Here is a 27,463-nt window from a genome sequence, read left to right on the forward strand (position 1 = left end):
CCAGTGGCAGCTGGCTGTGTGGGCAGGGGTGGTGGAGCGAGTGAGATTGCACCCAGGGGCCCTCCCCAGTATCCTCGTCCTCCACAGCCCCGAAGGGACTCTGGGGGTTGCTCCCCATGGGGGGGCAGCAGTGGCTTTGGTTTGTGGTGGCATGGGCAGAAGGGAGCAGAGCATCTCACTGATGGCCCCGAGGACTGGGACAGCCCCAGCCTCCCTTCCCAGGGAGCAGAAGAGTGGCTTGCAGGTTTGGGGGACAACAGGACACAGCGTTGATTTTTATAATCCACGACCGATGGATTAATCCCTCTAAAGAAGGCGTCAGTGCCCGACCGGTGGCTGCTGTTGCTTGGTTTGGGGTTTTTGCTGTTGCTGTTGTTAAAACGTGAGTTGCGGGCAGGGATGGGTGCCGGTCGGGCACTGATGCTCCCTCCAGCAGCGCTGGGCTCGGGTGTGTGCAGCTGGGGGTGCCAGGGACAGGAGGCACCTTGGAGGGAAACCTGCTCCGGTGCCTTCTCCCGCTGGTGTGAGTCTGGGGGGGTGGGGGTGGAATTGCGGGTTGTTTTTTCCCCAGAAACTGTGGCATTTAAAGAAGAAAAAAAAAAAAAAGAAAAAAGAAAAGCTTAACGTGGGTAGGAGAGGCAGGGCGCATCCCGGAGGCCCGGGGAGCGGCAGGGCGGGCGGGCGGGAGCGGCGGCCCGGCTCCCCCGGGCCCCACCGGCTCCCCCGGGCCTCCCCCGGCTCCCCCGGCCCCCCCCCCCCCCGGCTCCCCCGGCCCGGGTCCCGGCGGGGCCGCGGCCAGCTCCAGCCTGCGCTGAAACTGAGCAGACCCTCCCCGCACCCCCCAGCTCTGCTTTCTTTCACATCTAATTTGATAGGAGGGTGATTTCAAGCTTCCCACAGTTACAACTTTTCTTGATTTCTCCCTTTGCCCCCCCCCCCTCCCCGCGCATTTATTACTTGCATTTAATTAATTCCTTCTTTGCGTTTCCTTTCCTGTTAATCTTTGGGTGACTGCTTTGTACATATGGCAATCTGATAATGAGGGAGTTTATCCTTATTCTCTATACTTCTTCATTGCGATGTCCACCCGTGTAGTGCCTGGGATATCGATCATCTTTCCTCGGGGAGGGGGACAAGGTAAGAGGGGTGATAAAAGATTTGCAGTATCCTACACCATTAAGAATAGCTTTTATTCCTTGGCACTGTTTAATCAACTGTTATATCAAGTCATGCTGTTTAAGCAACCACATCAAAAGAACATATCCTCTTTTGTATAAATTATATATTCCTTGTATCTGTCTTCTCACATGCACGCAGACGGGGAGATAAAACTTAAGTTTGTTTTTTAATAGCATGAAGCAGGTATTTAGCTGTTATACAACTTGTTTCTGCAGCTAAGTTGGTTGATAAAAACCTAGAAGCCAAGCTGCTTTCTAACTTTTTACCCATTCCCAAGTCAAAACTCCTAAATTTAAAGTGAGGGAAGAGAAATCAATGATTCACTGAAAGTCTACAAAGAAACATAAATAACAGAAGAAAACTATGGGCTAAAAAAGAGGGAAGAGCACCAGTTAGAGTCGGTGTGAGAACTTCGGATCACTTCTTTCGGCTTTTTTCTAAAGTTTACGTAAAAAGACCACTTTGTCCCTTGAAAGTCCGTGCTTGTTACAGTTTACGGATACACAACTTTTTTACCACTTAAAAACTAATTTTAAAGTCCATTTTCATATGGTTTAAGTTGATTACGACTCAGCTCGATGTCACAGACCGGAAAACTCCCATATAATTGCTCGCCCCAAAGAGCTATTTTGTTTTTTTAAAAAAAACCAAACCAAACTTAAATAAAGTTGATTTTTTTTGTTGTTCTTCCGAGAGAGTGGACTTTGAATTACTTCAGCATGTCATCCTGATATTTTTAAGAACTCCTAAAAAACTCCTGAAAGTTTCTTGATCCAAGGACAAATTGTATTTTCTTAGGAGTAAAAGAAAATGCACTTTACAGGCAGAGAAGTGTTTGTTCATATGGGACTATGCTTTTCTGTCTAACCTGCTCTATCAGCCCCATCTCTGCAATTTTGCTCGTCTCTCAACACCTTTGTCTGATTAGTAGCTTTTGGGATCGGGATAAAGACATCACTTGCCACGCTGCATGAGATAACAATTAATTTAACATTAAACTTATCCCCTTTCCATTCACTTTGCTTGGATCGATCTCTGTTAATTGTGTTTGCGGATGCTTTCAACACTATGCTTTTCTTAAAAACTTAATGACACCCCGCAAGGAGGTGTAAGAGTCTAAATCGCTCCTCTTCGACTTGGACCAAAGAAACAAAGAATATAGCCCCAGCGTGCTCAGGAGACCATCTATTTTTAATCAGTTGACTTTTCACGCACTTCTGACGATACAATATTATTTTAAACTGGATGATAGTCCTGATTTTATTAAAAAAAAAAAAAGCCATCTAGATCTCTCCACATTGCAGTTGTGTGATACACAAGTCAGACACACTAACTTCATCTAACTGCCGCCTCGCATCAGACTTTCTTGTTTCTGCCTTTAAAGTAGTCATTTATCAGCTAAAAGGCGAGTGTGTTTAAAAATGTATGTCTTGACGGGGGAGAGCAGTCTCCCTTTTTCAGGGGGGAAGAAACCTGTTACAAAGCCACTTAGGTGCGCTCTTAAATGGCATTATTCCGTGCCCTCATCCCCCCCCCCCCCCCCCCCCGGGCGTTAATATTTCCCCAATACGTTTCTATTTGCACGGCTCCCCGATAATTCGGCATTTTATTTAACCGCAACTGCCCTTAGAAACTTGACTTGCACTGAGGCAGCCTGCTAATCTTATTTTTTTTTTTCCTCTTCCACAGAAGCATCTGTTCCTCTTGCTGACAAATGTACCATTCTGCCAAGAAAGTTTTTTGGGGGAAAAAAAAAAAAGAAAACCCAACAAAAAAACAACACAGCGTGTAATTGATGTTATCCCAAGAAAGCGCGATCTCCACCCCTCTCAGCTCCAAGCCCTTCAGGTAAAAGGAAAAAAAAAAAAATCTTTCAAGAATTTGTTGCCTTTTTGAGGGTTAAAACATCAGAAGACAAGCTTGTCTCGCCTTGGCCAATCAGCTCTCGGCCCTGGCAGCTATAATATAGAACTAAAGGCAGACTCCTCTCACAAGCGTCTTGCTTTGCTACCATTAAAATCAGACCCTTTTTTGTCTCTCGATCGCTGTCTCCCGACCAAACTCCGATGTGTTCCGTTATCAGCGACCTAAAGCCTGCCATTCCAGCACCTGTCTTGCTAGGGATCGGTGGATAGTATACGATTCAGAAAGCAGACAAGGACATAGGAGGAGAGAGAGCTCTAGAGAGACAGCCAGGGATAGGCACAGAGAGCTTTGAAGTAATTGGATTCAATGGACGAAATGCTGCTGTTGACAAGAATTCTCTTGGTGGGCTTCATCTGCGCTCTTTTAGTCTCCTCTGGGCTGACTTGTGGACCAGGCAGGGGCATTGGAAAAAGGAGACACCCCAAAAAGCTGACCCCTTTAGCCTATAAGCAGTTTATTCCCAATGTGGCAGAGAAGACCCTAGGGGCCAGTGGAAGATATGAAGGGAAGATCACAAGAAACTCCGAGAGATTTAAAGAACTAACCCCAAATTACAACCCTGACATTATTTTTAAGGATGAAGAGAACACGGGAGCTGACAGACTGATGACTCAGGTAGAGCCACAGAGATACCTGTATTTGTGTTTGTTAACCTCTCTGAGCAATCCTAAAGGACGCATCTGTCTTAGTATTTTTGAAAGCCCCCCCCTTTCCCTCTCCCCCTCCTCCCCCCGCCCCTCCAAACTCGGCTAGTTTCCCCCATTGAATGTAAATACCATCTATCCAGACAAGTTAGCAGGGGCTGGAGCTGGAGCTATCTAGATATTTGGTGGGGGAATCTGTGTGATACTTACAGTCATTACCGTGCCATGGCGTTCCCTGTAACTTGGTTAGAGATTGCTGTTTGCATTTGTCCCCAAGGATGCACTTTGATCAAACGAATTGCATACAGCTCAGAGGACCCCAAGTGTATAGTGACCGCCAGGCCACTCGCTCATTATTACAAACGCAGTCCTCGGTTGCAACGCCTGCTGACTTGGGGTTTTTTCTATATTTTATTTCATTTCTCTTTTTTTTTTTCTTAATTTAGCCTTCTTTATTATTATTATTTATTTTTTTTCCTCGCGAGCATATTCTAAATTTAGTAGGCATGCAGTCGTGCACTCACAAAAGGCAGCTGAAGCCGGATCGACCATTCCTCTCCTGATTCCGTATTATATAGCTCGTATTGCAATACCATCATTTGCAATTGTGCCCATCAGAGCGTAAATATATTGATATTTCTTTAAGGATGCTCGCCACCAATGCTCTGGTACTTCCATAGGGGAGGGACTTGCAACTTATCGGCATTGCATCACCTTCTGTTTTAAAAAATCTGATGGCACAAGGTTTACAACTGGGTAAATATTGGATCTCGGGTGGAATCAGATTGCGGAACCATTTTATGCAAAAAAAAAAAAAAGAGAACCTCTTCGAGAGTCACCTCATAATTATTATTCATGCTCAACAGAGAGCTCGGTGAAGTCAATTGCTCTGCCAATCCCGGAGTTTCTGAAACTACATGCAATCTAGACACTGGAAATGGGTTTCCTCCAAATATAGGTCAACAGCGCTTTTTTAATATTAATACATTTAAGCCCCACCTTCAGTGCTAGAACAGTACTCGCCTGGAAGGACTAGGCGGGGAGTGGACGCTGGGAAAGGGGGGTGGGGGGGGGGATGGAATTTCCCAAACTCTCCCCGTTCCTCGGCCTGATTTTCCGCACGTTTGCCGGGTCTCCCGGGGCGAGGGACCGGCGGCCGCCACCATCTCCTCCCGACCACCTTAAATCGCACCGTACCTCGCAGCGCGGCGGCGCGCCTCTGCCCGGCCGCCCCGCCGCTGCCCCGCGCAGGGGTGCGGAGCGAAGCGGAGCGGCTGTCGGTTCCCCCGCTCGGGCGCGGTGCGTTCCGCGCCCCTCTGCGCACCCGCGGTCCTCCGCCCTCGCTGCCTCCGGTGCGAGGCGTGCGGCGAGTCAGGCGCATCTCTCGCATTTTCAGCTCCACTTACTCCCCTCGCGTATCGATCGCGGCGGCTCGGGTTTCACCCTTCCCTCCGCAGCCCGGCGGCGGCGGCGGCTCCGCGGGAGACGGGCTCCCGCCGGGGCACGGCGCATCCCTCCCTGCGCGGCTGCGCCGGTGCGTGTGCGCGGCGGAACGGGGCGGCGGGGCAAGGCGGGGGGTGGGGTGGGGGAAGCCGGGAGACGGTCGGGAGAGGTGGGCTGCGGGCCGGGGGGCGGCGTGCGGGCTGACCCCGGCCCCGCGGCTCTCCCGGGGCACGCCGCGCCGGCTACGCGGCTGGCCGCTCTCGCTGCATTAGCTGGCAGCATCTGAACTCCTGACCTTCTGTCAACTTCCCTCAGACGAACGAAACGAAAACAAATACTTTTTTTTTTTTCTCCTTCAGTGCTTATTGCCGTGCCTTAGACACAAAGGGGGGAGGTGGGCTGAGGGCAGCGAGGACGGGGAGGCCGCAACGCCCGGGCACCCGGCGGCAAAGAGGGGAGAGAGGTGGGGGACCGAGCCGGGCTCCGGCACCCCTCGGCGAGGCAGGGAGCGGGGAAGCGGAGCGGGGCTGGGGAGGGGGCGGAGGGGCTGCCCCTGGCCACCCTTCCCTGGGCACGGCCGGGTCCGCAGCGCCCCGAGGCGCCGTCCTGCCTTGCTTTCTCCTTGCTTCCCTTTCCTTCCCTTTCCCTCCCTCCCTCGGCCAGCAACCTCTCGTTAAATCCCAGCCTTTAAACGCCTGCTTCGCGAGCCCTTCAACCATGCAGAGATCTTCCCTGAATAGAATCGTTAAACTTGCAGAATAGTTGCCGAATGCATTAGCCGCTAGTTAATATTAACTCCAGAAGGGGGGGGGGGGAACGCAAACAGAGGTAGGTAAGTCAGGTTCTCAACTTTGCAGGTGACAACAGCAGTTTGCTGAAGGCTCCCCCCTTCCTCCCCTCCCTCCCCCCCACCCCAGCCATTGGCTGGATCCGGGGGAGAGATAAGGAGGCCAGGTCAGTATGATAAAGCTGGAATTTGTATGAAATAAAATAGCAATCTCGTGTAATGCAGGCACACAACCGGTGCGTGATGTGAGGAATTTAGAGATCAACTTGGCATTTAGGAAGCCCACCAGGTTGTTTACACTGACAGGTACCTGTTAAGTGTTTCCTTCAAGCAATTCATTTGTGAAGAGATTAGGAGCTGGCAGGAGAGGGCTTGTTGAACAACTTTGCCTCCACACAAAGCGTTAGTGGAGGCAGCCCTGCTGAGCTTCACGGTGGCTGAACAGAATTGGGCTTGATTTGTGGCACACGACCCAATGAATTAATAAATAGTCTGGGCTTCACGGCTTTTGACTCTGACAATCCAGCTCAGGCAGTATAAAGGGGAGGAAAGTCCTTTAGGAGGTCGTTTCTTCTTCTTTATTTCGCCTGAAGCCGGGAGCGTGGTGCTGGCAGGGCCGGAGCGGCAAGAGACCCTAGGCGCTGCCCGCACCCCTGCCCGTCCCCCTGCCCGTCCCTCCGCGCCCGCTGCCTCCCGTGAGCAGCGGCGGGGCAAGACACCGCCGTGTCGCGCAGGGCTGTCGCCTTATCAGTACCTGAGACGTTTGATCCTTCGCTCTCCCCTCCCCCAATAAATCAGTGGAGGAGTGTATCCATCCTCTCAGGTGTGCGAGGGAGAAAGGGAAAAAAAATAAATCAAACTCAACTTCCTTGTGCTGCTGTGCTTTGCTGCCGGGAACGGTGCCGAAACCCAAACACTCGGCTCTTTCCATAAAACGGTAGGCCAGAGAGTCCAAAGTGAGCTCACGATTGCGTTTTATATCTCTGGGGGACCTGTGTATTGCTGGAATTGCTTTTTATGACTGTTGATAGACACACGGGAACTTTCTTGTTGAGCAACCTTGTCACGTTCCTAAAAGTGGCGTCGCGGGGATAATGGACGGGCTGTGCCTTTCTGGGAAAGCTGTGAAGGGGGTCTTTGCGGTCTGTTACTGGGCGTGCTGGGAGCATACGGGGAGAATGATCTTGCAGAAGGCCAAGCATCCCAGTCAGGCCAGCAAAAGTGAGGGAAGAGCAGCTTACTGCAGCTTACTGCATCCCGCCGTGACTTTAATCCATGTCGATGTTTGCATCAAGCAAGCCACATCGTGTATATCTACGAGTTATTTTCCTCTCAAAAAGAGGGAGAAAAAGTTGGCAACGTGTGTGTTTCTACCTCTGTACCTTTAGTCAAGCGCTTTTCAATGCTTTCGGTGCTGATTTCCTATTTCTGAGGGACTGCGAGTCCTTTTCCCCTACCGTCGGCTTGTTTATTCCACACCCTGGCTAAGATAGCAATCCCTCCCTCCCCCCACAAACTTTCAGGGTTTCATTTAGAGCTCACTCCCCTCCACCGCTGCAGCCCCCCTTTCCCTCCGTCCCCCCCATCCCGCCCCCCTCATTTGCTCGGTCCCCGCAGGCCCCCGGTGCTGCGAGGCCCGGTTCAGCCCCGGGGAAGCCCGGCGGCTCCGGAGGGGCGATGGAAAACCCTGTAGTGATTCTCCACAGAGTTAGAAAACGTTTCACTCCACACAAAGGGTCTCCTGGCTTGCATAGCATCCCTGCTTCGCTTAACTTCCCTCCTTGGCCCTCCCTTGCTTTTCATCTTCCCACTAAGAGCTATATTATTGTATGGATTTGCTCGGCTTTGTAGGCGAGCGCGGATGTATGTTTGAAGCGGAGTGAATGCTCCCAGCCCATGCTGCTTTGAGGGCTCTAATGAGTGATGGGCGAAGGGAGAGAAAAAAAAAAATCACCCCTCCCTTCAGCACATAAAGGCTGTTAACATGTATTGAGACCCCTTTCAACACAGAATTAAGCTGAAAAGACCCGGAGAGACATTCCGGGGGGGAATCCGTGACTCTGAGACACATGGCAAGTGTTTGTTCTCGGCAGAAACTTCGCTCTCGGGAAGGAGACAGGGCACTTAGCGGCAGGAATTTGCTCCGTGCAGGTGGCTTTGAACCGACCCACTCACACCCCAGCGCCGGTGATGTGTGTGTGTGTGTGTGCGTGTGTCCCTGCCACTACGGCAGGTGCCGGGCGAGGGGGTGGCACCGTCCCGGTGGGTCTTCGTGGTGTTTCACGCCCTCTTCCTCCCGTGTCCCCAAGTTTCTTCATCCTCCTCTTCCTCACCTGCCTCCCCGTCCCTCCCTGGCAGCGGGGAAGATGCTCAGCCCTGGCTCGGCCCATCCTGCCGTGCGTTTTGGCGGCGGGGGTGGAAGGGGGACGGGAGGGCAGGATGCGGCCCTGGGAGGGATGAATAGTGAAGGGGGGGTGTCTGCTCCTGGCTGCAGCAGTGCCCCCCCGCAATGCGCCCTTCCCCGTGTGCCCGTATCCCCGCAGCGCTGCAAGGACAAGCTGAACGCCCTGGCGATCTCGGTGATGAACCAGTGGCCCGGGGTGAAGCTGCGGGTGACCGAAGGCTGGGACGAGGACGGCCACCACTCTGAGGAGTCCCTGCACTACGAGGGCCGCGCCGTGGACATCACCACCTCGGACCGGGACCGCAGCAAGTACGGCATGCTGGCCCGCCTGGCCGTCGAGGCCGGCTTCGACTGGGTCTACTACGAGTCCAAGGCGCACATCCACTGCTCCGTCAAAGCAGGTAAGGCGGGCAGCCTGCCCAGGGACACGTCGCTCGGCTCCCCCCGCCCCCGCCCCTTCCCTGCCCTGCCCGGCTCGGGCTCCCTCCTCCCGGTCCCCACAGGGTCCCCATCAGCCCCGCCCGCCCCGTCGGGGCTCCTCCGGGGATGCGGAGCGGAGCCCCCCAGGGCGCAGCCCCCCCCCCCCCCCCGCACCACCGCCGGTGCAGGGATGGGGGAAAGGAAGGAGGTGGGGGGAAAGGGAAAAAAAAAAAAAAAAAGCCCAACCAGCCGCAGCCCTTTCTGACAGCGTTTTATTTGGGTGATTCTTGTGCCCAGCCTTCCCACGAGCGCTGCGCCGCAGCCACACACCCTTCTCCTCCCCCCCGTGGGATTTGCTGCTTTCTCCATCCAAAGAGCATGTTCAACACAAACACTAGTGGCCGTCTCCAGCCGCCCCGCTGGCTGCAAGCCTTACTCGCGATCGCTAATCTCGGAGTGGGAGCTGGCCAGGAAAATAAATAAGAAACGTGGTCCCCTGCCTTCTTCAGCGGCAGCCGCTAGGAAATTCCCAGATAGGGATACACATTCATATAATTTTTTTCCCTCCCCTCCCCTGTGCTTACAACGCCACACGCTGTCTCAACCTGGGAACAGCTCGGAAGAAATCCCCGACTCGCCCAGTTCATTTTCTTGACACTTGACACTTTTTTGGGGGAGCAAATCGGTTGGCAAGTGCCACCCCCTACCCACCCCCCCCGGCTGCCTCCCTTCACCCGGCTGCATGGCAGCTAAAGTGCTTTTTAGTAGCATCCCCTAGCCCAGCAGTCTGCTGGAAGTGTCAAGAAACACTTGGTTGCAAAAGAAAATAATGGCTTTCTTTAAATATTGCCGTTTGCTTGGAAATCAGCAGCCCCACGAGCCTGGCCTCGTCATGCCTGTCTGCAAGAGGGGCTCATCCCCCCTGCTCCAGCCCGAAGCTCCCCAGGGGCTGAGCCAAGGTAGCATCTCTCCCAGCCCACTTGGGCTTTGTCCTGAGAGCCTGCTACCGCTTTTGTTCAGCTCCCTGGTCCTTTCTAACCAAAAAGAAGCCCCGCGAAGCTATCAGCCGTGCGGTGATATGAAACATCCCTTTCAATAGCGAAGATGGGCTTTATAGCACAAGGTGTCCGATTATGGTGTGCGATGACCTTAGCCCAAGTGCACCCCTTAATCCACCCCCACGGGTATTTCATAGGAAAGGAGTAACCCCAAGCTGCTCATTGAGATTCGGCACACACGGACTTGGGGGCAATATTTAGAGGGTGTCAGGCAGGGTCGTGTGACTGTACCACGCGGGCTGCAAGGGAGCAGGCTTGAATTCCATCCGCTCAGCCTGATTTCAAACTGTCCAAACCTCGTTTCATGACAGAGCATCTTATGAGAAGATTAAACCCCATAATGCCAGGCAGGAAGATTCTTTATCTAGATCTCTGTTTGCAAAAAGTATGATCCCGGAGACTGGAATGCAAAGAAGAGTTCCCCCAAGGCCTGAATTATTGTCACCAGGACAGAGGAGGGAGAGGCACGGGTGGTAAAAGGGACATTGATAATGCGCTACGGCAGTATTTAGAGCAAGCTTCTACATTTAAAATTCAAATACACATCTTGAGTGCCTTGGAAAAGTGGCTCTGCTGTGCAAATAGTGCTTGGAAGGTCCTGGGTTTTTTGGAGAGTATGTGTGTGAATTGGCACATAGGGTTTCTGCACCTGAACAAATAGGGAGGGGGAGAAAAGGGGGGGAAGAAGCTGGGAAAAAAATGGAAGTGTCCTCTCTTCCAAGAGTGTCTGCATTTATTACATGAATCAGAATGACAATGCTGATCCTTTATTGGATTTTAATTAGAGAACCCAAACAAGCACTGCTCAAAGAAGCAGATTTTCACACCTCTGCCAATTCACTGGCATGTTTGTAGAGCTGCTACACTACTAGATCTATTCATCAAGTCCCTGAATATGCAAACAAAGCTCAAGCCAGACCTTTACCACCAGCTTGTAGGAAGGTGTACTTTGCTAGCAGAGGGCTCCACATAAAGCATATAGCTTGTTTGTTGCCATGTCCTCCCTGAAGAGGCCTTGGAGATCTTGCTGCTTCATATCTGAAGGAGAAGTGATAAAGTCATTAGCAAATCAATAACGGTCTAATTTTCACCCTTCCTGTCCTTCCTGAGAAAGTCATTAAGAGACACTCCAAGGGTTTATTTAAATCATAAGAGCTTCAGTACCAGCCACAGAGGCAAAATATGAAATCTGACCACCTTTAGGAGATAAATCACCAGGACTCTAAACTGGTATAGGGAGTAACTGGGAGAAACCAGGGGAGGGCAAGGGAGCAATGAGGAATGTCCACAGCTGTAGCAAATACACTTGCTACCATGACATACCACAGGCTCCAACCCAATATATAGAAAATCAGAGCTTTTAGGAACACCCTGGAGTCCCTCGGTTAAGTTAGAGACCAGCCTGGGGCAGGGCAGAGGTCCTCTCCCACCGCCCTGGACGTGGCTGAACTTCCAGAAGGGGTTTTGCAAGAGAGACTCAAAGTCTCATTGCTATTTCTGCTTTCTTTAAACCTGTGATTATTCCTCTCGGGAACACTGGAAAGCAGTAGCAGTGACAATAGGATTTAGTAGCTAAACTCTGAGTAACTCTGAAAGCTGGAGGAGGTGAAGGAGGGGTGTGCTTGGGTCTGCAACAGGCGTGGGACTGCCCAGGGACCACGCGCCCCCGGACAGGGAACAGCATCCTCCTTCCAGAGGGGTGGGAGAAGCAAAGGAGATGCTTTTTTTTGGGGGGGGGAAGACAAGTGAACCAGAGAAGTGGAGGTGCCAGGCAGGGACGTTAGAGGGGATGACATGTGCCCCAGCAGCTGCCTTGCCAGGAGGGCAGCAAGGGCTGGGGAGCAGCGTGGCGTCAGGCATAGGCAGATGGAGGTGGGGGCTCAGGAAATCCGTGTTGTTGCTTTCCAGTGGGGCAATATGCAAATCTGTGTGCTCCTTGGGGCAAAGCCTCCTCCTGCTTTTTGCTCTTTACTGCCCTAGATGGGCTCCTTCAGTAAGAGCTGCATGGGGACCCTGAGCATTGCAAGCATGGATGCTCACCTAGAAGAAGAGAAACCTTATTCCAGCAAAACCACTCGGCTTTGAAAGCCAGTGAGTTATTCAACATCAGGTGTCAGACAGAGGGCAAACAATATCCAGGTGGGAAGCTCTTCCAGAATAGATTTGTTCCAGAACAGCTTTTTCAGGGGAAATATTTTGACCCATTTTCTTAATGAGACAAAGGGCCCCTGTAACTCCTAACCCAAAGGGAGATCCATGAGCTCAAATCTGGCAGAAGGAGGATTCTCTCTTGATCTATTGAGTGCAAACGGGGCAAGTTCATAGATGAGGATGGAGGAATTTCGGTGGGGAGCAAGGCCACAACCCCTCTTGGGAGGGTCAGGGTGGCCAAGGAAGTGGCGCATGCCTGTAACCCCACAACCCCATGCCCCCATGACCTGGCCCGGCGGGTGCCCTCTCTAACCCCGCTGTGCCTCTCTCCTTGCACAGAAAACTCGGTGGCAGCCAAATCTGGGGGCTGCTTCCCTGGTTCGGCCACGGTGCACCTGGAGCAAGGCGGCACCAAGCTGGTGAAGGACCTGAGCCCTGGGGACCGGGTGCTGGCAGCCGACGCGGAGGGCCGGTTGCTCTACAGTGACTTCCTCGCCTTCCTCGATCGGGAGGACGGCTCCCACAAGCTCTTCTATGTCATCGAGACGCGGCAGCCCCGGGCTCGGCTGTTGCTGACGGCCGCCCACCTCCTCTTCGTGGCCCCCCAACACAACCAGTCGCAGGAGGGGACCCCCAGCAGCCGGGCGCTCTTTGCCAGCCGCGTACGGCCAGGCCAGCGGGTCTACGTGTTGGGCGAGGGCGGGCGGCAGCTCCTGCCCGCAGCCGTGCACAGCGTCTCGCTGAGGGAGGAGGCTTCGGGGGCGTACGCCCCGCTCACCGCCCAGGGCACCATCCTCATCAACCGGGTGCTGGCCTCCTGCTACGCCGTCATCGAGGAGCACAGCTGGGCGCACTGGGCGTTCGCTCCCTTCCGTCTGCTCCAGGGGATGCTGGCTGCCCTCTGCCCCTTCGGCGGGGGGGTCCCGGTGGGTGCCCCTGCCGCCCCCGGCATCCACTGGTACTCTCGCCTCCTCTACCGCATCGGCAGCTGGGTGCTGGATAGTGACTCTCTGCACCCGCTGGGCATGGTGGTGCCATCCAGCTGAGAGCATCCCACGCCGACCTGGCCGCCCGACAGCCTCCGAGGGAGACGCAGAGACACAGAGAGAGAGAGAGAGAGAGAGAGAAAGGATTAAAAAAAAAAGGAGAAAAAAAAGAAAAGAAAAGAAAAACCTAAAAGAAAAAAGAAAGGAAAAAATTTACATATTTTTAAAAGAGAGCACGGATTAAGACTTAAAAATAATAATAATAAAATAATAATAATTAAGTAGGACAGTCCAAAGTAGACTTTAAGGGAAACAAAGACCCCAGGAAGTTCTGTTCTGTTTAGTTTATAAATATATATATATTTTTATTTGTTCTTTTGTTTTGTTGTTTTATTTGTTGTTTTGTTGGGTTTTTTTTTTTTTTCCTCCTCTCCTGGATATTTATTTCTTTGGTATTTTGAATAGATGTTTTAAATGATATGAACCGGACCTTCAAGAGCCTTAAATAGTTTCTTTGATAATTTATTATCATGTGAACTGTACTCACAGGGGAAAAAATTATTTTGTGAGGCCAAGCAAAACTGCGCAGAGTCTATTTTTCTACATGTCACGTGTGTCCTGACTTTCAGAAAGCAAAATTCTGTACTTTCCCGTCTCTCCATTACATTGCTCCTTCATTTCAGCAAGTCTAAAAACAAGCAAGCAAGCAAACACACAAAAAAAGACAAACTTCATGGGGGTCCGTAAATTATATTTTTATACACAGAATTGTAAATTAGATTTTTTTGAGAGATCAATACTTAACTGAATCACATTTCGTTTTTTGAAATAGTGTAAAATATGAGAATATATTATTTTAATTTAAATAGTTTCAAATGTAACGTCATTTCCTGTATTGTTTTCCATGTTTTGCTTTGTAAAAACACCATTTGGCCACGTTCATGGAAGTCAAGACTGTTACACAAACTTTTTATTTGCAAAAACCGTAAAAAACTTTGTTATTTTTAACTTCAAAAAAATTTATTAGAAAATAATATTTTTTAAAAAGCGCACACGGCGGCAATTCTGTGACGATGGAGACGGTAGTTTGTACAGAGGGGAGAAAAGGATGTTTTGCATTAATAAATTGAGAAATAACTGCTGTAAATTTACTAAAATGTATTTTTGAATATTTTGTAATAGTTTTAATAGTTTTATAGAAATAAAATGTGCCATGCACAGTCTGGTTAGTATATAATAACTAAGAGTTCCTGGTGCATCCCATTTTTTTTTCCTTTTTGCTTATTGGTTTAGGAAACATGATGCCTAAAGGAGTGCCCGTTATTTTATTTAGATGTGTTGCTTATAACCTTTAATTTTGGTACTTTAATTAAGGAAATGAATCCATCACATCCGCGCGTAACCTGGAATCTCTTGTACTAACTGTAGAACCTCACTTATTCGCACGAGCGACTGGGAGATGTGGTATTCTCTTGCCAGAGCCCCGGCTCCCCTCCATGCTCAGGCAATGCTCCCTTCTTCCAGCTCCAGCCGTGGCTCCGTGTCCATCTCCTGGTCTGGTCCAGAGACCTCAGGCATCTCTTAAAATTGATTTCTAAGGGAGTTAAATCAAGTTTGCCCTTTGAAGCACGTTAATCTGGAGGCAGGCAGCTGCCTTCACCTTGCGGCAGCACCAAGATCTTAATCGGCTTTAATTTGGGTGCCTGGAAGATGGAAATCTGGGGGAGCGACACTGACGTTGGTGAATTAACTGGGATTCACGTGGCTGATGCTGGAAGAAGGAGATGGCCACCGGATTTCACTGGCCACCTTGCCTGAGTAAAGATATGAGGCTTGGAGCCACTGAGAAAAGAACAAAACACCCTTTGTAAAACAAACAAAAAAAAAGGGATACAAATTTGTTTGTTTATTCTGAGACACATTCCTTAGCTGTAACGCATCAGAGTCCATCCCGAGCCATCGATGGATGCATGTATTGGAGATGTGTTTTAGACAAGTGGTGGGGCCAGTACTGCATCCCCCACCTGTTCCCAGCTCCAAGCCCTGCCGAGGGGCTCGTCCTCACCGGGTGCCGATGAGTGAGGTTCTGCTGTGCCGCACGCTCTTCCCCGGAGGGTTTCCAGGATCCCTTTAAAAATTTTGCAAAACATTGTGTGTGCGTGTGTGTGCACATCTGCGACAGGACCGTGCTGGAAGGGAGCTTTCCTTGAATGTCTTCTCACCTTTTCTTCAGTTTCCATTACTCACCGGTCTAGGACGTTCATCCATCAGGCAGCCTTTTGCTCCAGAGACACAGCCACGTCCTCCACCGGGATGGACAGCAGCTCCAGGTGGCTTCCTAGGATGTCCTTGCCTGGGGCCATCTCTGGAGAGTGTAGACCATGCTCTTCCATGCTCAAAGCCTGGGGGCTTCCAGAGTGGTGCCAGGAGCCAGTGGCTGAGGCCAGAGCACGAGCAACCACGTGTCAAGGCCTAGCAGATGGATGTGGTCTCTCTTTCCCAACAGCTTCTAGTCCAGGGCCACCTCCACCTTCCGGAGCTCCATCATGGCCGGGGTGGTGAAACTTCGGTGCAACTGCCAGCGTGCTGCAGCGCCCATGTGGATGATCAGGATGGGAATCAAACCACCCTAATTCCCACGTGGTGCATCACGGGGGACTGTGGACTGCCCAGTGGGTGCCGGGGACCCACCGCCTGCCTGGCTCGGACTCTGCCGCCTTTGTGTCTTCAGCGTCTGCTGGTGCGTCGGGGGCTGCAAATGTGGCCGGTTTGGGGCATGTAAAAATGTGATTGTGGAACAAATGAGCCTCTGCTCTAAGAGTCTGGCCTTCGTATGGTGTTGTCTGGGCATTTGAGCTCTCTTACCTCTGTCTCTGGACAGCGGTTGACATTTTGTAAAACCTTTACATTCAAAAAACGACCGCGTTGGAGCCTACCTTCTCCAGAGGTCAGGTAGTGGAGGTCTTTAGGGATATCAATGATCAAACTTAAAGCCATTGGCTTGGGGGCTTCAGTCTAAATCATAACAGGTGAAAAAGACCCGTTTGACCAAACCCCACGCTTTTGTCAGGGTAGGGCACATGCCCCAGTAGGGACCATATCAGACATTGCCATGTTTAATCTTCACTGAAAGGCCAAAATGAGCTCAGAGCTTTGCTGTGTGAGAGAAGCTAAGATGCCGTCTTATTCTAGGATCAATCTGTTTTGCCAAGCAAAGAAATGCCGTGCTGTGTTCTCCATCGCACGTATTTCGAGTGACTATATGCCTCCCTCTCACCGTATATTTATTACCTCTCTTCCTCGGCGCCTCACGTCCGGATCACCCCTCCGTGGTATGTATTAGAAGTGCTTCGTTAGATGGACCGATCCAACCTATAGCTACAGCTCTCGTATGAAGGATGTACTGTCATAACATTGTGCAAAACGTCTAGGAGATGTCACCGTCCGTTTTCAGGGTCCGAGTATGGCAATAGTTTGTATAAAATGTACACATAGTGGTGGCTACAGAATAGTTTATGACTAAATACATATCTATTACTGTTAAAATAATGTATAAGAATGTACTTGAAGCTATTATCCTTGTGCTCTGTTGTCTGAATAATTAAAGAAATTACAGAGACTTCCTGAAATGTCTGTTACGTGACAGCATTCTTATTGCACACTCTCAGGTCTACGTTTTTTTCCCCAGTGACATTGAAACGAGGCGTGGGGAGCCCAGCGCTCGGTCCTGTGGGATTTGGCATGGGACCCTTCAAACACGGCAGGAATTGTGCCCATGCCACTTCGTGTGACTGTGGCAACCTCCCTCTTCTCCCACCTAGAGCCGCGTATAGAGTCTATCATTTACCTGTGAAATACCGCGTGGCTCTGCAAAGCCAACTCATTTGGCAGGGTTTTGTGGGGAGACAGAGATGTCCTGAAGGTCAGTCCATCAGCGGCTGCCTGTCCTCCCCAGCCTCCCCCATCCAAGCCAATGTGACAAGTGACCCTAATGGGTCTGGGGCTAGTTCGTGTTCATCTGACCGGTCTTTCACACAGTGCCCCGGTGCTCAGACACCAGGTAAACCAACTGAAGGGAAGCTTGGATGCACCAGTAAAAGAGGATCACATCCACAGTGCAGTTAAAATCCGAGCCAACCACTGGAGTAAACCAAGTCTTTCACATCACGTGCAGGTAGCCGTGCCATGATCAGCAGCTTCTTGTGCCCTCACATATGAAAGTTTGCTTAACTATATCTTTTTTTTATATATAGGCACATATATGTATACATACATAACATTATTATCCATATATTAAGAGCTCAGCATATTCTACCAAGCTATAAATGTGTTTACGTTGGCCCTCCTGAGCATTTCACAACATGCCAAGGTTGAGCAGGCGATGTAAATCAGACCAGCTGGGTGATAATTGGGCAGCAGTTCTGCAGCTCCAGTACGACATCTATTTCAATTACGGGGGAAGGAAATCAGAAAGAGCATTTTATTTTACTCATTACTGCAAGCCATAAGGGACCACTAGATTTCCTAAGCTTTTGAAATTCTCTCTTCAGCATTTTCTGCCTTAAAAATAGTGCAAACTTCACTGGAAAAAAAAAAGGTCAATTTTCCCTGTACAGAACATTTCAAAGATTTCAGTGGAGCAGTGGTAATGCAATCCTTGGTCTACACAGACTGAAAGGGAAAAATAATTTTTAAAAAGTGCATCTTTACAAGTGATGGGATTGTCTCAGATTTTGGCGGGAGCAGAATGAGGCCTGCAGGCACTGTTTGTGTCGAGATAGTTAAATATAATTTTTAATACTTTGCATTTGGGGTGTTTAGGTTTAAATAATTTTGGTTTTCAGGACTGAAAAGAAGCAAGCAAATCCAGGAACTGTGAATTTGATAATCCTGTCCCGGTTCCGGTAAAATCAAGAGCAGCGTCCAGAGCTGATCCGGGTGCACAGGGAGTTGTGCTGTCACCTCAAAGCCCAGTGCAGGACCCTCTATAACTTTTTTTCCTCCCAGATTTAAGTGAGAGCAAGCCAAATATTGCTGTGAATCAGGAGTGAAACCACGAGCTCAGGAAATCCGTTTGGGGTAAAAATATTTGTTTTGATGTCCTGTGACCTAAATGTGAAATAAATATTAGATTTGCTCAGTTTGGTGTAAACAAATGTCCGTTCCTATTACCGAGGAGGAGAGGTGACAAGGGATGCTCTGTGTGGCATGACTGCAGAGGGTCCCTTGGCTACCAAACTCGCATCTGGCTACTGCCCAAGGGTGGGAGGGCTCGGCTGTGGGCAGTACCGTGTGCTTTGTGTGGCTCTGCCCAGCTCGCCTGGCTCCGGGGACGGCACGAGGACCCCCTTCTCACCCCATCGCTGGGGCGATGCTTGTCTGGACCAGCTCCCTGGGACATTGTGATGTCTCCCTTGAAAAGGGGATGTGCTCACAGGAAAAATATACTTGGGAACGCTGTGTTGTTCCAAGTCTTGAGTCTTTTGATGGCATTCGCTGCAAGGGAACGGATGGTAAATCTGTATGCAATTACAGCAACATCCTTTTGTTATCAACACACACAGGCACTATGTCACAGACCTGTCACAGGGTTTTGCTGGGTGGAGGAAGCTTATTTTACAAGCAGGGTATAGCTCAGGCTTTGGATAGTTTGGAGCATTAAAATATTTCATGAGGGTTTTTTTCCAACAGTTTAGGCTGGAAGGGGCCTCTGGTTGTCCTGGGTCCCATATGGGGCTGGCTTAGAGCAGGCTGCTGGAGGCATCTCCTGTCTGGTCCCATGTGTCTCCAAGAATGGAGAGCCACCACCCCTCTGGGCAACTGGTATTGTTAAATATGCTAACATTTTGCCTAAGTATTACAGTATTGTATTACATCTACCAAGAATCTTCCTTTATATTCACTTTGTATTTCTTCTGGGGGGAAAGAAACCAAAGAGTTAAAACAAGATTAGTTTTAAGAAATCCCAGGTTCAAAAACTGGGACGTTCAGAGGTCTGCCAAGCTCTGCTTCTGCTCCTGCAGCCTGCACTGAGCAGAGACAGCCGAAACATTACTCGCCCAGCTAGCCTCTTCTTCTGTAAGTCAGTCCCGTCCTGTTTTCTACCGCAGTAAGCATTGGTTTTAATTATTAGACTGTGATGAAAGCAAATAAATATTAGTCTCAGGACTGGTCATGAACAATTCTCTTGGAATAGTCACTGGTTTGGTGTAAGCTTTGTTGGCTCTGCCAAATGATGCCCTTTCTACTCTGCAAAGTTTTTCTAGAAACAGGAGCATAATAGATGTACAGTATCAAACAAGTCTGTTCTGGCGCAGTATTTGTATGAATAACCATTTTGTACTAACACCGGTGGAAGCTACGGGGTTCACAGGCATCAGAAAGTCCAACTGCCATTCAAATATTTGCAAATAATGAATCATGTGATCCCACAAATAACAACAAACCAACCTGGTTGCTTTCATTGAGGAAAATGATTATGAATCACTGTGTACTGTGGGCTCAATCCAACAACCACCAGCGTCAAAAGAAGTCTTTCCACAACTTCAAACAGGCAGGGAGCTGAGCTGTGTTTGCTCAGCTTTACTTGGTGTATCCCTCGCTTTCATATTGCATGATTAAATAACAGAATTTATCAGGCAAGCAGGAATTTCCTAGAGCAGCCAAGAGTGGGCAAATGTCATCTTCTGACTGCATATGTGCAGCTCCCACTGATGTCAGCAGGGTTATGTATGGGCAAAATGAGGTCAGGCTGTGTTGTCCTACTTTACGTGCCCTGTGGTATTACACTCAATTAAGTTTTGTCTCCCAGGACACAGCCTCCCTCCCACTTAAGTCACCAGGAACTTTGTCACTACACAACAGTGCAGGAGAAGGCATGAAATATTACTCTTTGATCTACAGTGCAATAAGGTTTAACTCATGTATTTAGGAGCGTGCAGCTGCACTTTGAAATCAGGGACTAAATTCAGTAGGAAAAAAAAATAAACCTGTGAAATCCCAAAGTGGGGCATCTTCAGGAGAGGATAACAGCTTAGCAAGCTCACAGACAGCCTTGCAGAGCATGGTGGCCTCAGCAAGACCTTCTTCCCAAGGCAGTGGGACATCTTCCCTGCCCTCTGCCAACAGTTCTCCACAGTCTCTTGCAGAAAGATCCTGAGTATCATGGGCAACACTTTTTAGGCAGTGCAGGAGAGTCAGCCACATCTTCTGTGTGGGTGACCGCATGCTAGGCTACTTTGAAAATATTAACCACTGGTTATGAAGTGAAACTATAAATAGCCGTAGGAATGCCAGCTGAAGGAGAAAGTAGTAAAAAACCCTCAGTACAAACGAGCTGCCAGAACGATGCTGTGCTTTGAGTGAACTGGGTTTGGTCCTTACACCTTTGATGGGGTTTCTTCTGATTTTGAACAAGTAGCTCTCTGTCTTCATCAGAGATGTGCAGAAAAACATCTCTGAGGATAATTTTCCATGGTCTGTGTGGTCTACATGATGAGAAACACAGTGATTCAGATATCATCTACTGCCTATGTGTCACTCTGAGGGATCTCCTCTGTGCGTACATGGTGAAACCCAAGGACGATCCAGAACCTTTACATGGCAGCCTATTGGAAAAACACTTATTTATATATTGTTCAACAAATTGTGTTTAATTTTTAAATCTCTCACAACTGCCAGTATATTAGGCATCTTTATATATAAAATAGGCGTGTTTTCTACAGGATTTTTAAGTCCCTTCTAAATATCTTTGCAAAAGAGACCAGCTGGCTTTTGGCATGATGTTAAACTTGGCACCACACACATAAGTCTCAAGGAAGACCCACAAGGCAGTAGTCAGCTCAAGGCTAAGACATGATTTTGGCTTCTGATTGTGTCTTCATGTGTCTCTTAGCACAGTCAGTGGGGCACAGAGAGCAGCTTGGTTCCCCCTGAAGTAGGTACCCGCTGGCTGGCTGGAGGGATCTGGGTGGACAAGATCCCCATGGACTATCATGGGAGCTGAGACACCAAAAGATCACATAGACACATGCAATTATGTGTCTGAATATAGGTGTCCTAACTTAGAGCTGAATCCTGCCCAAAATGTCACTTCACCCCTCTTTTTTCTGCAGAGTGTCCCCATGGGGTGCTAGGTTACATTTGGGGCGTCCTTGACTCATCCAGTGGTCCTGGTCTGGGGCACATGTAGACTTTCCATAGCTCTTCAGAATGACAGAGCTCTGTTTCCACACTGGGGCAAGCCCAGTGTAGTCCAAAGCCAGAGCTTTCTCTGGGGCTGGTCCTCCGTTGTGGGACGAGCTCAGGACTTCAGAGCAGCCACAAACCTCAGTGCCTCTCTTTCCAAGAGCAAGGCACGCTTGTTCAGCCTTGCCTGCATTGGTATAAACACTGTGCACGTACAGTGTAGTTAATTAAAACTATTCCCACTCAATTTTCCCCTGGGGGAAGGAAGGGAGAAGAGATAGATGCTCATGGGAGAGGTGCTTGTCACATTGCTTAATGTGATCTGGAGGGGGGACACACAGTGCTGTGGGGATAAAAAGCCATGGAGGGCTGAGGGAACACCACAGAGTGCATGGAGAGCTGTCCCTGGAAAGACATCTCCCTTAATCCATGTACTGTTGAAGGGAAGAAGCAGTGTGTTTCTGTGGGAGAAGACGAGACCAAGACCATCCACTCTCCAAGGTGAGGGCATGGATGGAGGCATACCCTGACACCCACCCAATGTTGACTTCTTGCTCGGGACTTTTGGGACTTTTGGAACCTCCCATCCTCCCAAGATATGTTTTTGGGTGATCCATGGAAAGGACAGAAGAAGTCACAAGTGGCTGGGCGTGGGCGTGACGCAGCTGGGTTTACACACCAGTGCTCAGTCTCGGTGACTCAGCACTGATGCTGCAGGAGCCGTCCTGGGTGCCAGACACAGAACAAGAACAGACTACAGCTCTACTGCCCGCTGCTACCCGACTTACTCATGGAGACACCAGGGAGTCGCTCAGGCCTCTATTTTGTGGTGTGTAGATGCAAAAGGGCTCATTCAGGGAAAGCAAATGCAACCAATGCCACGACACCCAGGGCTGTTTTCCACCTCTGCAAGAGGCTTGGTTCCAATGGCAGGCATCCTCTACACTGAGCACAGGACCTGGGACAAGCCCAGCATTTTCATTTCAAAACAGCTCCGGTGGCTTGCTTTTGTCAGCACTGAGCAGCTTGGCACTGAGCTGGTGGTGGTGCTGCCGTGGGAGGAACGCAGCTGGTACCCACCAGCACACGGGGCTCCCCCGGTGCCTTCCAGCAGGTGTTGAACAATACCAGGTGCAGAAGAAAAGGTGAAGCTTTGTGGGATGGTGCCGGTGGGCCCTGGCCGAAGCTGTTTGCAGCAGAAGCTGATGTATGCAGAGCAAGCAGGACCTAGGCACCACCAAGGGATTTCCACCTCCCTGGATAAGAACCCGGAGGTGCAAGGGGGATTTGATTTTCCCAAAACAGGAATAAAAACCCGGCACTTAGTGATGGGCAGGATGCTGCCACTCACCAGGGCAGGGGGGATGTCTCCAGTCAGGGACTGAGTGGGCAGGCGGCTCGGTGGCAGCGATGTCATTTCAGAGGGAGCTGTGGCATGGGATCCTGTCCTGGGGCTCGGGCACTTGTGACCCCACAACAAGAGGAACCAGCAGGGTAGGACCAAGTGAGCCTAGATGTCCAAAATGAAAGAAAAGCCAGATTTCGTGCTATAGGTTCCCAAGAAGGTAAATTGTCACTTTACAAATGTAAAAGCAGTCAGGTTTGGGCTCCCCTTGGAGTTGCTCTTTGCAGCAGGAAAACATTTTGCCTGACCACGAGGTGTTCAGTTTTAGGGGTTTTTCCTCTCATTGAGGAAATGTCTGCTCTTTGGTTGTAAACTGAAGCTGAGAATGAAACACGCCTAAATGTTATTTCACCTTTGGGTATAACAGACTAAGCAGCAAAATTAGAGTATCTTCTTGCAGTTTTCTACATTGGAGCGACTCTTTTCCTATTTATAGGGATCCTGACAGGACAGAAGTATTTATTGGGAGTTAAATAATGACATCTGTTATCATGAATATCAAATCCAATGGAAGCTGTTTCATATTAAAAAAGAAACTCAAGGCCAAATTTTCTCTTGATGAATATAGGCACAGCTTTATAAACTTCTTTAAAGTTTCACTCTTTACACCAGAATAAAATTCAGCCCGAGGAGCTTATAAACAAGTACTATACACATGTGCAAAAAGAGTTTGCTTTTAAAAAATGTCTCACAAAAAAAAAAAAAAAAGAAGAAAGCAGAAACAAAACCCCAGACCTTTTAGGATTTGTTCCTTTAGGTGGAATCAAAGTGACCTCTAGTGATTCCCTGTTAACCGTGCAGCTTGGCGGCTGCCGGCACCGAGCACGAGTGGTGCAGTGGTACGATGCTCTCTCATCTGCTATAAATGCAATCGATACCTGATTAAAGCTAAATTGTAGCAATTAATAACTGCTACAATGACCATTCCAACAATTCAAGGATAAAATATTTTCCCAAACTCTACCGGTTCTTTTCATGCAAGTTGTGCACTGTTAAAAGAAGAGGATTGTTTTTATTAGCCTATTAAAAATAAGCAACACAATGAATTTATTAGTAACTTATCATCCATGTGTCTTCTGGCACTGCTGACGTGCTGTTCTTTGGGAATAGGCAGGATAGGAAGTGCGCTAGATTTGTGATTTAACTCGTTTGTTCCTTTTTTTTGGAACAGTCACAGGCAGATTGCAAAATTATTACCAGTTGTGTAGCGAGTGTGGAGTGCTCCTGTGGGGCTAAGCCATACCCACCCCTGGGTTCAACCAGGCTGGACAGCAGGAGAGAGATTTTCACCCCTACAAGGTCATCTTTTTCCTCCCAAACTATCGCATTAAAAAAAAAAAAAAGAGCATAGAGAAAGGACGTTACAGTTCATCAACGATGGGGGAAACTAAAAATATATATCATGTCGATATATAAAAATATATATTATGTCGATTTAGCATGAAAATCAATAGAAAAGGGGGTTAGAAATGGGATGTAATCATTCCGAGGCAATGTGGGGTAAGCTCAGTCAGCAGCGAGACAGTTGTGTGCTCTGGCCTAATATTCCCCAGGGATATTTCAGGGTTGGAGAAGGCAGCAAAAATCATCGATCCCTTTGGCAGAGGAGATAGGGACGGGCTCGGAGGAGATGCTAAGCTCTGCTGAGACTCCGAATGTAGATATTTAAAAAAAAAATACATCTTCCGTAGGTTAAATGTGTCAATCTGAACCAGAACTGGGTGAAAAACAGGACACTATTCCTGACAGGAAAAAATGACCCAACTGCTTTAGTTTCATACGTGTTTTGATGAAGTTCATCTCCAACCTCCTCTCTGATTCTTTCCCTCCCTATCTCCATTATAGACCATGAGGTTTGGCATCTGCAGGAAGAAGGACAAGAACATTGCTTCCCTCTTGCTCTCTTTCCCTGTTGCTGGCTCTCCACGATGGTCATGCCGAGATCAAATTGCTGTTTGAATCCTCTCCAGGGTTGTTTTAGCATTCCCTCTAATTTTCGCAGAGGCTCAGCCGCAGCCGCTGTAATGAAACGCGCTCCTTTGTTGTGGTCAGTGCTACTTTCATCACCCATTTGCAATAAACCTCCTTTTTTTTTTGCCCAGTTTTGTCAGCACCTTCCACTCCTACCAGTAAGTATTATTTAGGACATTCCTAAGATACATTTCAGAAGGATGTCTCATGGAAACAAAGAGTTTTGCAACTGATGTTGTTTGACTTGCCAGCTTGGCCCGACCCTCTGCCTGCCCTGCCAGCCCTGTGAGGGATGTCAGGGGAAGCTTCTGTCTCTCGGGGTGGTCCACAGTGTAAAACTGGGCCTTATTCCTAATAACCGCTGCTCTCTACCCCCAAAATACTCAGGTCAGACCTGGGCTGTTATTGTCAACCTATGGTTTCACCTGCCGTTGCTCAGGAGCATCTTCTGGATTCAGCCTCCTCCATCCTAGGGCATGAAGCAACTTGAGTGAAATTATGCATGTGTTTGTCCAGGGCTTAAAAATTAGCCAGAGAAGATGGATTTGTCATCAAATAATGAACCCAGCTACCGGAGAGACCCAGCCCAGGCTGTCTGCTCTGCCCGCATAAGTCTTCTTCAGAGCTACGTCTCGGGGGGCCAAGTAACAAGTCCTAGTCACATTTCTCTGTTAAGTCAAATATGTCTTGACCTGTGTTTGCTTTTAAGGCTTAGAGACTGGAGGAAAACATTTTTATTTGTCGTGAGAGGTGAATCCAATAAAAACAGGCAGGTAAGAAGAAGCAGGGTGCTTAACGCAAGATGAGCTGGTGCTAACTCTGAATTATCTTTTAGACCCAACTATCTTTATTGGTGTTAAACCAAACCAGCATCTTTCTGTATTTTTGTTCGTTTCTTTCCCGAAGAAAGAAACTTGCACACTTTATTATGTTCCTTATTAATTTTATTTTCATTTTGGATAAAATGATATAATTCTAATGAAAGGCAACAGCTAGAAACATGCATTTTGTCTTGAAAGAGTCTCTTTCTGGTAAAGAACCATTTTCTTATTTTTAAAACCAGGGCTGTGATAATCCAAAATACTTGCACAGCCTTTGAGTCCCAAACCTGAAAGCTGTAAAAATATAATTTATTTTATACATGCATGCTGAGGGTTTATTTTTCCAGCTAAGGAACGAGAATACAGAAGTTGGTTTCACTTTTGTGGTCTAATAGGTCAGTGCAGATTTACCATTTGAAACATGTGCAGCCATAAATACACAACAAAACAAATTGTTGCTGCTGCTGTGATCCAAACCCCAAATTAAAAACAAATACAAATTAGAAATCCCCTTTAGAAATCTCATCTATCTAAAGCTGCTGAAATATCATCTTGATGACAGAACTTCTTAAATAACAACAGTGCATAATAGTTGGACTTTTTAGAGTGTTTTTACCAAACCTCTTTTTTGTTTGTTTTGAATATCCTAATACTTTTTTAAATTTCTGACTCTGTAAGCCATGTGTTTGCATGTGAATTTCAGATTATGTTGGGTGTTTCAAGTTTGGTGCCAGCTTTCAGCAAAGATGTTGAGAAGGTGAACCTGAAATCTTGAAGACCTGGAGGCAAAAAAAAAAAAAAGGAAATGAAAATAAAACTTGAGTTTAAAATGATCTTGTATTTATGTCATGGTAAAGTTTGCACAGTTGAAGTTGGCATCAGGAGACGACTCAAAAGTAGCACAGTGGAACATTTAAATTCTTTGATGCTGGAAGCTACAGAAAAGTATAAACCAGCCAGCTGGAAACCAGCTCACCCAGCTCAGTCTGTCTACAGGAGAGTTAAGTCACCCTGGTCCTCCATGGGCACTTGTTTGAAGGAGGTGAAACATGATGGTATTGCATAATTTATAAAAGGTTCACCGCTGTCTGAAGGAAAGTTTTCCAAAGGAAAGTAGGTTTGTCAATCTGTTCCTTAGAAAAGGTCTCGTTGGATTTATTGGGAATGAAAGCAATGATGGAGTACAGAAACAGAGACTACTCAAACAGCCTGGAGAAATAAGAGGTGCATAATACGCTCCTGCAGATCCTTCACAACTATGTGTGGAGTTTCATTTTTCCTGCCCCGGCACCCAGGAGTGGATTTAGAAATGCCGTAGGAGGGGCTGAGTGAGCAGAAGGGCTAACGTCAGGGCTGGGGAGGTCCCTCTGCTCCCACCTCCCCAGCATCTCCTGACACGGGTTTCCAAGCGGAGCCAACCTCCCCGACTTTCCTCGTACCAGAGGGGAGCAAGTCACAAAATAATAACAGCACAAGGCGCTCTGGCTCTGGCGGGGTTGCACAAGCTGCAAACACATTTTGGGGCCGAAAGCAAAGAAAAGAGTTTGCCAACAAAATCTTGTGTTAACTGAAACGACAATGTCCTGACATGCTGCCCGAATGCATCAAGAAGCCCCTTGGAGGTATTGAAACTAACAGCCATTTGCTCCATATCTTCTTCGGTTGTCTCTGTGTTGTAGCCAGTTTTGTGATATCAATAAAGCATTGAAAATGCATTTCTAGCCCTCTTTAGGCACTCTTGCACAACGCAGAAGCAGACACTAACATAACTGCAGGCAGATCACACTCCTGGAGACAAGCTGGCAAACCACCGAGCGGCAAAACCAATCTTTTTGAAGGTTTACAAGGAAAATTGCCAAAAAACAAATTTTGTAGCTTGGCTTTACATAGGAAAAAGCTAAAGGTTCTTGAAACATCCAGATAAAGATGAAGCCTTGCAAGGATAACTTCGTTCACCCTGCAGAGAGGAGGGAGTCAAAGTAACTGAGGTAAGGCTTAAAAAGTACCTTGCCATGGTTTGAGGGGATGCTGACGTTGAACGTGGGAGGAATAGAAAAACGGTTAATGGTAACATGGGTACG

At 48.6% G+C, this 27,463-nt stretch overlaps 1 protein-coding gene across 2 annotated transcripts; it reads left to right on the forward strand.

Moving 5' to 3' along the window:
* The first annotated feature begins 2,857 nt into the window (after positions 1-2,857).
* On the forward strand, positions 2,858-16,562 carry SHH (sonic hedgehog signaling molecule). Of its 2 annotated transcripts, none has more exons than XM_054818305.1 (3): positions 2,858-3,720; positions 8,523-8,784; positions 12,352-16,562. In XM_054818305.1, the coding sequence occupies exons 1-3, from the start codon at positions 3,412-3,414 to the stop codon at positions 13,056-13,058; spliced, it is 1,278 nt and encodes a 425-aa protein (XP_054674280.1). In that variant the 5' UTR covers positions 2,858-3,411; the 3' UTR covers positions 13,059-16,562. The 2 variants fall into 2 exon arrangements, with proteins under 2 accessions (XP_054674280.1, XP_054674279.1); XM_054818304.1 differs by lacking the exon at positions 2,858-3,720 and adding an exon at positions 4,765-5,283.
* Positions 16,563-27,463: the final 10,901 nt, after the last annotated feature.

This window comes from Grus americana, chromosome 2 (assembly GCF_028858705.1).
Source record: "Grus americana isolate bGruAme1 chromosome 2, bGruAme1.mat, whole genome shotgun sequence".
Taxonomy (NCBI): Eukaryota; Metazoa; Chordata; class Aves; order Gruiformes; family Gruidae; genus Grus; species Grus americana.

Excerpts from the sequence above, each read along its gene's own strand:
- SHH (XM_054818304.1), top strand. The coding sequence starts at position 4,825 with ATGGAATTTCCCAAACTCTCCCCGTTCCTCGGCCTGATTTTCCGCACG. Across the intron at positions 5,284-8,522 it reads CTCCCTGCGCGGCTGCGCCG|CGCTGCAAGGACAAGCTGAA; the intron begins GTGCGTGTGCGC and ends GTATCCCCGCAG. Across the intron at positions 8,785-12,351 it reads CCACTGCTCCGTCAAAGCAG|AAAACTCGGTGGCAGCCAAA; the intron begins GTAAGGCGGGCA and ends CTCCTTGCACAG.